We start from the raw sequence: 12,175 nt of genomic DNA on the forward strand, positions 1-12,175 counted from the left end.
TAGTGATTTTGAGTTCACATGGTCAGAGGTCGAAGGTCAAACTGGGCATAGGAAGATACTATCCGTTACCCTCTGATTGACGGACATCAAACTTGGTACACTGGTACATTCTACATGTAATGGAGCAGATGACCCCTATTGATGTTGAGGTCACATGGTCAAATGTCAATCCACTCTGGACATAGTAAGATATTGTCCGATCAATATTCTGATAATCCTTTTTTGACAGATACTGGTGCATCATAAGAAATAGATGGCTCATATTGATTTTAGGTTCACATGGTCTAAAGTCAAGGGTCAAACTGGCTGTAATATAGTATAATTTCCTTTATCTTAAGAATCATTTGCTTGATTGACACCGTACTTGGTATATTCTAAGGAGTATATAATCCATATTGATTTTTAGGTCACTTGATCAAGGGTCAATCCACTCTGGACATAAAAAGATGCTGTCTGCCCAATATCTTGAATTGTTTTGGCACTATTATCAATTAAATTATGCATGTGTATAACCCTTTTTGATTTTACACCACGGGGTCATACATGTTTTACAAACATTTCTTGTTCAATAGTGTCTGTTTCCAGAAGCTCATAGACGTTTGGAGATGAGATGAGGTTTCATTGCAATGCACTATGCATGTGTATGCACTCATTACAAAGAGGGCTAGACAAAGACAGTTGAACATATTTATTGATAAACAAAGAGGAAGAGTATTCCTCGCATAAAAATAAAGTCCCGCCTCCTCCATATTAAAATTCTCATTTTGATAAGGCGATGGATACCATAAGAGCATTTAAATTAGAACAAATGTCCTTATCCCTTCAATTATGAACAATCTGTATGGAAAGACCACCTCTGAAATTTGGCATCGATGCTTTGGAGATAAGCAAAATATCAAAATGATTTCTGTAGCAAACAATATGGATCAAGAAGTTTCCAATTTAACTGTTATAGAGCAGCAACTCATCTGTAGGATAAATATACATGTACATCTGCTAAATCGTGGCGGAATAGTTTCCTGTGCTCACTGTGTTACTTAATAAACGGGTCAAACCACATAAAATTAATATCATTAAGGTGAAAAAGCAAGGCAAATTTATACAAGCAAGAGTTTAGGGCACTCGGATTCAAAATTTAACATGCATTTTTATGGTTAAAATAAAAAAATAATGCATATTCTGATATTCACATAAGTACTAAACGTTTACAATCTCTCCCAGAAGACGTGGAGTTACGAGACATCACTACACTACAATATGCAGACAAAGCTAGTCACACAAATAACCCCGGGCCGGCATCAGAACAAACAGAAATACATGTGTCGGAGGGCTACACTAATGCGAGTGCACTACTGCCAGATTCCAACTTAAGTATGCGAAATCATATTATTGGGGACAATCGTAGGGAAATATATATACATTGTAAATAAGCCGGGAACAATTACTATTCCCTGGCCAACAAGATATACTATCCCCATGTAAGAAGTCACAACTCAATTTTTTTTTCTACTTTAGCCTTATCCTGCCCCTTTCCCATCTGGTACTGATTACATCAACAAACCACTTACATGATCTTCGATGGGAGGCTGGGCTGATCATTTACTATGATCTAGTGATTAAAGATTTGCAAACCATCAATATTTCAAATTTCTTCAGCACAAAATGATCGTAAGAAAAAGGACCCTAGACAACAGCAGTATCATTGTAAAACAAAACCTTCACAGTGAATGATTTGAAAAAGCTTTTTGAAAACGGAGATGCTTCTATTTGTCAAGCATTTTTGTATTTTGGAGGGAATTTAAGAGGAACACCACAATACTGGCGGAGAAAAGTTCAAGAAAATTAACGGCTTTAGTATGGAATGGGTCTGCCGTCTTTTTTGCAACTAGCAGTTATGCAGAATTCAACTCAAGCCCCCTTAAAACATTACTTTCCACATGTTAAAGAAACAACTGGCTCAATTATAAAAAAAAAACCCATCCCGTTGGAATTTCACATATTACAGCACAATATTTCAACCTAAAGGAACTCAATCATATTTTTAAAATGTCATAGGTCCTGTCTGTGGTGTTAACACATACTGAGTACATCCTCAAGAACTTGCCAAATCTAGGGGAATGGTTCATTGGCATGGTATCTGTTGAAGGTCAGACAAACAGCCCCATCATTTGCTGCATGAAGCCATTGTCGATGGTCTCTTTGAAGAACAATATGCTGAGATGATTCCAGACACATCAACACTGTCCAACCGAAGTGAGTACAAACAATTCTGTATATCAAATTGTAATGATGTAGTGCACATTTTTTATGATGGCGGACCAGACTATGATTGGAGTGAGACGTTCAGTATACAAAAGGGTTTCGCGAAGAGTCGTGTGGCAAATTAGAGAGTGCTACCAGTGTCATCCAGGATCTAAATATTCCTCATGTACACCTCACCTATCAACTTTTAAAATTCGTTAAAATATTATTAAATTTTGCAAACAAGACCGAAGATTAATTATAAGCCTCTTAGAATGATAATTTCCGGTACAGCTGGTTCCGAGAAATCTTTCCTCATGAAATGCCTTGTGAAAGCAATTCTCATGTACAAATCAGTTCAAATTTTGTGTCCAACCAGCAACAGTGCCAATTAGATTTCAGGCGTTACATTACATGGGGATTTCTTATTTTCTTAAGTATTCACACAAAACCAAGGAAAAGAGGTGACTGTACCAGATGGTTCGCTGTCAGAAACATTCCAAGACAGCTATTCTTACCTCCATGTAATTCTACATTTAGTCGATGAGAGGAATTTAATTTAATGTAAATTAGGTATTGGGGGCCTATTCTAACCCGGATTCCCACGGGATGCGTTAGCACAATAAATAACTCACACACATACGCGACAGGCATTGGCACGCTAAAGAACCCTTATTGCTACGGCCTTGAGCGCTAAGCATAGGTCTGAATTTATGACACTTCACCAACAGCTGGTGACGTCTCATTATGAGTGAAAACATTTTCGAGAGGTACGTAAAACAAACAATCAATCAAAAACATATAACCAAGGTTAACAATCCTCCGCTATGTATTACGAGGAAAGCCATATCAGGAAAAGAGCTCTCCGAACATGCGTCTCTATGTATTACGAGGAAAACCATATCAGGAAAAGAGCTCTCCGAACATGCGTCTTGGCGAGATATCAAACTGAACTTGAGCAGTTACAATCCATTAAACAAGAATTTTCAGAATAAACCAAAAATCCCAAAAGCAGCAAAGTCAGAAATGAAAATAACAATAAGAAAGGGGCATTTTTTTTTTTATTATTTTTTTTTTTTTTTAAATATAAATTTGGAAATCTTAACTGAATTTTGTCTTTTTATTTTTCGCAATCGTGTCTCGATTCTTATTTTAATGCACTGTTGAACACTTTAATTATTATTTTCTGCTGGAAAATATGGCTCATGCTTGATGTGTACTAGTAATACAGAAAAATTACCATACTTATTTCCATTGCCGCGATCTCGTGAACTTTTGACATCGTGTTTAAACCCTTTTCTCATGACGCCAATCAATTTCAATACATCGATATGAATCATGAAAGTCTTCTGCAAGCTAAAGTAAAAGCTTATCACCGAAAATATCATAATATTATGACAATTTCATAAAAGCTCTGGGAATTTATTATTGTGAAAATGGACAGCTAAACAAATCAATGTGGAATAATGAATTAACTTTGATATAGTTCATTGCCTGCCATCTGTTGAATATGTATATGACTTCATCATTCACGAAAATCATGAACGCTCTTACATCCATGTGCTCACCTGCTGTAAGTAGATCGGCGTCTGAACTGCTAATGTTGAGAATAGTAAAACCGGGGAAGTAGCCAATGGGGATGGATCGTATTTATTACAATATTCTGTTCAAAGGAACCCCTAGTTAGTTAACGTAAACAATAAATTCAATTGCAACACTTCCAAACTCTCTGTATTCGTACAAGGATCGTATGAATTTTTTTTAAATAAATGAACTCGTTATGAAACAAAATTTGATTTAGATTTTCAGTTGAACACGCAGTAAATCTAATATCATTAAACATATCAAATGCGTTTTAGTAATACCGAAAAATATAAGGTCGCTGTATTTATTCAGCGACTGCAGTCTTTAATAATCCAATCAACCTAATTGATATATTGCCGATGCCGTTATAGAGCATCCTGCATGTGCCTTATATTACAGTAATTAACATACCCAACTGGTCACGGTAGTTTCGTAACCGGAAGGTCGTGAGTTCGAGTTCGAGTCCCACTCGTGCCACGACCGCGTTACCCCCCCCCCCCCCCCCCCCCCCCCAGATGTAAATATACATTTGTACTGAGTGTAGGTTATTTAAAAGTGAGAATTACGGGTCTTTCGGATAAGACCTTAAGGAGAGATGCTACACCAGAGAAATTTGATACGGATGAAAAGTGGAGGCATGCACAACAATTTTGAAATTGAGAAGTTTCATATTCACTTTAATTAGTTTTAAAAAAAAAATGCAGTTTTAGTACGCGATCTACAGTTCAGCTGTTGACATACTAACCTACTCTGGTAGGCGATATATTTTGAAATTTTAAACGAACTTGGCATTAATTCCACTTATGGTTATCGTGCATATACTCCAACTGCCCTTTCAAAAGATGAAATTCTTCAAAACCATGTTTCAGTTTTAGATACATTTAATATCCCAGTCAATGGGTCGAATGAATATGAGTTACCGTACCTATACTGGATTCCTAAACTACATATAAACCCTTACAAAGATACATTGCTGGATCCAGTAAGTGCTCTACCAAGCCTCTATCTTTGCTCCTCACAAAAATATCAACAGCTGTGGAGGAGAAACTTCAAACTTACTGTGCGACTACATATGCAAGAAGTAGTGTTACATTGTAATCAAATGTGGATTCTAAAAAATTCTAAAGAACTTTTAGTAAACTTGAAATCGCAAAACTTTTCCCAAATCAATAACATCAAAACCTATGATTTTTCAACACCATATACGACCATTCCTCACGATAAATTAAAGACTAGACTTTTTGACATCATAGATAGTTGCTTCTTCAACAAAAATGGACAAAAAAATTATTCATATCTAGTGATCAGTCATCCAAAAACGTACGTTGTTAAACACCACTCTGATTCCACGCACACGTATTCTGAAGTTGAAATAAAACAAGTATGCTAGAATTCCTCATTGACAATATTTTCTTGGTCTTTGGTGATCAGGTCTTCCAACAGTCTGTTGGAATTCCCATGGGCACGAATTGTGCTCCTTTGTTAGCTGACCTGTTTCTATATTCATATGAAGGAGAATTTATTCAAAAACTTCTACGTGAGAAGAAAAAATCTCTTGCTGTGGCCTTCAATTCCACATTTAGATATATCGACGACGTTTTGTCTATTAACAATACTAACTTTCATTCATATGTCAATTCGATATATCCCCGTGATCTCGAAATAAAAGACCACAGAGTCGTCCACTTCTGCTTCATACTTAGATATTTATTGAAAGTAGACATTAACGGCAAACTGACAAGTCAACTGTATGACAAACAGGATGATTTCAGCTTCTCCATCGTCAACTTCCCATATTTATGTACATGGCACACTGATTTGACTGCGGATAACTCCGTTTACCTGATCAGGATATGGGGCTCACAGCGGGTGTGACCGGTCAACAGGGGATGCTTACTCCTCCTAGGCACCTGATCCCACCTCTGGTGTGTCCAGGGGTCCGTGTTTGCCCAACTATCTATTTTGTATTGCTTGTAGGAGTTATGAGATTGATCACTGTTCGTTATCTTCACCTTGCATGTAGCAATATTCCATTATCACCTGCATATGGTGTTTACATCTCTCAACTGATTCCATATGCAAGAGCTTGTTCTGCGTATAGTCAGTTTTTTAATCGAGACAAGCTACTGACAAACAAGTTGATGGTACAGGGGTTTCAACATCTTCACAAGTCAAGGGTTATTGATTCGTTACCTCACACCAACCCTTGACATCAGTCGCTATTTAAAAGTTGGGCTCGAGAAGAACGATGACGCAGTACGCTAAAATTAATCAGCCAATGGGATTTCTTGTTTCAGATGAAAGTTTGGTAAGGGAATAAACAGAAAGTAAAAAATGGCGTCCGTTGACGAAAAGATCAAATCGATCATTTGACTGAAAACCAAAAGCTTTCGATATCATGTATCAGAGAATGAAAAGATGTTTTTATTGGGACTAAAACCGGCAGTGGTAAATCGCTATCTTACGAAGTTCTTCCCATTATTTTGGACAATTTGTTAAAACATAGTCGACAAACGTACTTCGACAATCCATCATTTTCATTCGGCTCATAGCCCAAACCCTCGTCTAATTGTTTCTTCAAGCAAAACGAACTCCCGAAAATCAATCAACGGCATCTGTCTTGTACTAATTGGCCACAAATTCTACACCATAATACCGTCGCCATGCGTGTTTACTGTTTAGTTTTGTTTTCGACCGATTGTGAAAGCCGTTGTCTGATTGGTTTGCAGCTTCAGGCTGCAAACCAATCATATTGCTTCTTCTCGAGCCCAACTTTTAAATAGCGACTGATGTCAAGGGTTAGTGCGAGGTAACGAATCAATAACCCTTGACTTGTGAAGATGGGGTTTCAACAGTCTCGATTGAAGTCAGCATTTCGCAAATTCTATGGTCGTTATAACGATCTAGTTCGTCAATTTAACCTATCATTGGGTCAAATGCTGTCTGACGTGTTTCATACCGATTGTTAGGCCGTTCTTGGCACACTGATTTTGACTACGGATGACTCCGTTTACCTGATCAGGATATAGGGCTCACGGTGGGTGTGACCGGTCGACAGGAGATGTTTACTCCTCCTAGGCACCTGATCCCCCCTCTAGTGTGTCCAGGGGTCCGTGTTTGCCCAACTATCTATTTTGTATTGCTTATAGGAGTTATGAGATTGATTACTGTTCGTTATCTTCACCTTTCATAGGGCTTACGGCGGGTGTGACCGGTCGACAGGGAATGTTTACTCCTCCTACGCACCTGATCTCACCTATGGTATATCCAGGGGTCCGTGTTTGCCCAACTCTCTGTTTTGTATTGCTTATAGGAGTTATGAGATTGATCACTGTTCGTTATCTTCACTGTTCATACAATCAATCAATATACTATGACGTCAGACACACAACTCCTGAAGTGATTCATCTTTATTAATTTTCAAACTTTGATTTGAACGTGCAATTTTTAGTAAATAAAATGTTATTAAACTTAATATTGTGTTTTACGATAGACAAAATACAGGTACATCGATTTTTAAAAGTAAGAATATTGAAGCTCGGGTCGAAAACGTTGATGACTCGAGATTAGACAATTATCGACGTTTTAGGGTGAATACGTTCTTAACTAGTACAATATATGAATATTGCACTTCGGCGGTTGCTAAAGCATTGTATTGAATGTCAATAATGAGTTTGATATATGATTGAATAATGTAAAACGTCGTAACCAACTGATAGACCGTACGAAGTGATTTACCACATTGAGTTAAGTCGATAGTACAATATTTATAAGCGAAAGTTATTAAAAATGCAAGGTTTTATTGGCCAACCAAAAAATAACCAATTGAACATTCTAATTTGGGAATGCGTAATTCATTTCTCCGATGTTGGAAATATCAGATGTTATATTCACCTCGTAAGCAAGCAAAGTGGAATATAAAGTGCTTTTTCTAGTTTGTAGAATCTCAACCAATCAGAAAGTTTGGGAATTACTCAACCATATAATAAGACGTTTTCCTGCCTCGTTCTAATATCACTTACATCCCATGGCAGTAACAATATATTTTATATATACACGTACAACAGAAACCAGCATTTATGTCATATGAATGGATGATATTGTACTGTAAATTGCAATGTCTGAAGCAGTAAAAGGGTCTAATGTAGTTATATGCAGACTTGAATATACTTAAATGATATACTTGTATTAAATAGTTTTCTCAGAAGCGCCATCATGATCATGGGACGTCAGTGAGAAATGTCACATTTTACGTCAGCTTATAATATTCCAAGAATATGACATTCAGGGTAAACACGAGCCCTAGAAACACCTGAGGTTGCATCACGTGCGGCATCAGGTGCCTATTAAGGAGTATAATTTAAACTCATCTTGCCATGAAGACGAATATACATGTACAAGGGTGAACAGAAAGTTGGTGAATCTTTTTAGGGAAGCTCAAAGTAATCCCGGCTTTATTTACCCCTGCAGTCCTACTGTGTACTGTCGTCCATTTAAGATCTCACTTTCTCTCCACTAAGGTTAGCTTTCAATCCGCTATAACCAGTCTATCCGGATTTCTAAGCCCAGCGTATCAATATTAATAGTGTCCATCATGACTCTTGTGACGGAGAGGACAGACGCTGCAAAACTGAACTCTTGGCGTTCTTTTGAGAATTTTCACTCGTCACCACCTGTAGGTGAAGCGCTATGCATGCTGCTCAAGATGATAGGACAATTAGGATTCTTTGTCTCTATCGTGTTTACCGGTAGATTTCTTGGTATTCAAACTAATTTGCTAACCCATCCCATTTTATTTTAACAATTTGCGATCAAGAGTTAGAATTAAAATAAGAGAACTTCTACTTTACGTATTTTTGTCCAGTTCAGAAGTACATATTAGCTAGAATTAATGTGAATTCTGGTTCAGTTGCGCTGATTTTAACGCAATCAAACTCGATACGCTAAACGAATTACAAACATATATTACTACCTCAAACTCGATACGCTAAACGAATTACAAACAGATAGTACTACCTCTAACTCGACAATGCCATTATCCACACTCCATTTTTACGACTTGCCATAAGCATAGATATCAAAGATATAGTTTACAAATATTCATAACAGAACCGCTCTCAGATCCCTAATCTCTCTCTTTCTCTCTCTCTCTCTCTCTCTCTCTCTCTCTCTCTCTCTCTCTCTCTCTGTTTATACGTGTATTACACTGTCGTTTACCAGTCAATATTAAATGTTACAAGCGCAAATTCGAAATTGTTTCACAGATGGACAAGTTCTATGCACTAAAATCTGATTATTTTTCTCCTCAAAGTAGTAACAAGTTAAGAATAGATTCACATCCCTGTGTATTTGCACGATACATTTTAATATCAGTTAACAATGTATTGTTTATGTCAAGCTATAGACAATAAAATCAAACACCAAAATGAAACTAAAGCCATATAAAATCGATACAAAGCTTCCCCTAGCGGTACACTGCATTTTATTAAGTAATTTCTGCAATAACAACTTGCAAAATTATATGTTTTGTTTCTTAATATACGCAGTCTATTGTACATGATACAGGAGCACTGCTCCTCCCTCTTCTGCCGCATAACTTTACATCCACTAATGGAATTATTAATTCCTGTAACAAAGTACTTAAGCCTCGCGATACTAGAGAGGCACCAGAGACGAGGATAACCTATAGGGATGAAGCTGGCAGTTGTGTGTGTGTCTGTTAGCGTGGCTGTGCTTTTGTCCGCAGATTGTGTGGATTGTCAAAGTATTATGAGGTAAATGTTTGTTTTTTTAATTTATCAATCAATTAAATTGTATTTAATTACAATAAATTTCATTAATAACAATTGATACCGTAAGAAAGATACTGTCTAAGAGTCTTATTATTTCTTTTATTCTGACGTAACGCAACTACCCGCAGTAATATTACTGATAGGGATCATGTGATCAGGGAGAGTCGCGTGTATCCTGAAATGATGAGATCTATTTGTACACTGAATGGTGAAATTACAAATTAAAGCACAACAAAAATTACTTAAATTGATCAGCCACTTTGAAAATAATATATTGGTCCCTATGCGCGGTTCCTCGCCATTTGTCTGATAGGATTAATACAGCTACTGGGATAAATTCCATAACGATAAACAACTCAATTTTATTATGTGTGACGAAAATTGATGAAAAAATATGTTCCTCCTTAAGCCATGTGCAACTCTTCATTTTGACCTATGGGTAAGAAGAGTTTTAAAAAGACATTTATTGGGGGATTTAAAATTTCATTTACATGCAAATCACTAGTTCAAAAGTTTTAACTTTTGATACAGAGCTTGAGTTGGGTAGCACATAAACAGAACACTTGCAACTTGAGATTAGAAAACGAGATAACATTGTTGTTAGCTATTTTCATCTTTTTATAGATTCTTTGGTTTAGTATGCGCGCCAATATGTTCCCACCTTGAAAAGCTTTTGTGTAGGATAGCAGTCGACATTTGTAAAATAAATACACAATTTGAAAGATCACACAGTTTGCTGGGGGAATACTACGAAATAGATTTGCGGGGTACACGGTCCAGTGGTTGAATCCTTTGTGCAGTGTTGCGAGCCGATTGAATTGGGAAAACAAAACGTTAATTTAGGTCTTGTCATATAATGCATGTGGGATGTTTTGACACAAAATCATTAGATATTCAACGGCTACACCAAACAAAACCCGATGATAGAAAACATCTTTGCAAAGTATATTTCACACAATAACTTATTAAATCACACCAGAATCATAAATGTTTTATCTATCAAGAACATGTAATCGGATAAATACAGACCCTTCAAGCGCCAGGGTAACATTGATATGTATGGGCAATTTAGATGTGATGCGGAAGTCAGAGAATGCACTAGAAAATCATACATGTATTTATGTCCCCTTCAACGAAGAGGGGCGAAATACTTTGCGCTGTCGGTCGGTCTGTATACCACATTTTGTCCGCTCATTATCTTGAGAAAAATTCACTTGATCGTAATGATATTTCATATGTGGGTTGGGCATGAGTAGAAGAGGACCCCTATTGATTTAAAGGTCAAGGATCGATCCAATCTGGACATAGGAAGATACTGTCCACTCAATATCTTGTTCATTTCTAATCGCTGAAAATGGATATCTTTCAAAGAAATCTAGATTTACAAGCCTTCATTTCTTTATCATACCTATCAACGGTGTCTGGGGGATAAATGTGTTCAGTCCCAAACAGCGAAATATGTAGTCAACTAGACGGCAAGTTTTTATGTTATAAAAAGTAATTGAGTGTTAGGCGCCGGATTACAGGGAAATTGGCAATTTTATCTGAGAAGTATTCTATGCAGAACAATTACAATAACTTATATATTTTATAATTGTGACAACGATTGGTCCATGTGTGTAATGATTACCTGAGTCTCCAATCTGGCTATGGCTGGGAAATTCATTATTAATTTTTTAAGCTATAGTTACTGATTCTGAGTAAATAACCTTCGTTTAATGTGTTAACGAGGTTCGCACCGTAGTTTTGTAGTATTGTCAATTTTTGGGGAAGTGTACTTTTGATTTCTACATTATAGGAGAATTGGGAAATTAAAAAGAAAAACACTGCTTGTTATTGAGCTACAGTGTTTAAACTTGACCTTTTTGTACTTAAAATGTACTCAAGATATATTCGTTTAAACCTTTACTCAAGATATATTCGTTTAAACCCGATTTTCCTGTTGGTGTCGACACAACATAAGCAACACATCAATCAGTACATAAAATCGATACACAAATACAGTATGTCTCCTAACCATGCAGATACAAAACTGATTAAATGTAATACTAGTAGATTCGAAATGAATAATCATGATCGTTTGAGATACGGAAAAAAGTTTGAGTTTAAAAGAACATATTAGGAGTAAATTGCACGCAAATTACAAAGCCTTGTCTAAAGTGGAGGTTAAAGATAAAAATTTTGAATTGGCCAATATACTGATTTTTTTTAAATACAAAATTTGATTTAGATTTTTTGAGAATCGGTGTTCTGTTTGAAAAAAATTATCAATCAAATCATTTGAAATAGTTCCAAGTCTCAACTACTTGCATCATAAATGATTATAAAAATGAAATACAAGTATAGGGGTATACAAATTGACGACATGTTGAATAAAACAGAAACTGTAAAATCATAGATTTAGAAATTTTTGAATGAACAATCATTTCACCACAAAATGTAGCCCCTGCCAAACCCTTTCAAAATTTGAAGACCCCCCCCCCCCACAAAAATGTTCAACTGTATAGGGTTAAAATGTAAATTATTGATGTCTAATATGCTTGGAAAAGAATGCGGAT

General features: G+C 36.4%; 1 protein-coding gene across 2 annotated transcripts in view; it reads left to right on the forward strand.

Moving 5' to 3' along the window:
- Positions 1 to 9,367: 9,367 nt before the first annotated feature.
- LOC125683309 (glycine receptor subunit alpha-2-like) overlaps positions 9,368 to 12,175 on the forward strand; it is a 94,501-nt gene continuing 91,693 nt past the window's right edge. For both annotated transcript variants that reach the window (XM_048924342.2, XM_048924341.2), the window contains exon 1: positions 9,368 to 9,599. In XM_048924342.2, coding sequence (XP_048780299.1) covers positions 9,517 to 9,599 — 83 coding nt within the window. In that variant the 5' untranslated portion in view covers positions 9,368 to 9,516. The remainder of the gene's footprint in view (positions 9,600 to 12,175) is intronic.

This window comes from Ostrea edulis, chromosome 6, assembly GCF_947568905.1.
Source record: "Ostrea edulis chromosome 6, xbOstEdul1.1, whole genome shotgun sequence".
Taxonomy (NCBI): Eukaryota; Metazoa; Mollusca; class Bivalvia; order Ostreida; family Ostreidae; genus Ostrea; species Ostrea edulis.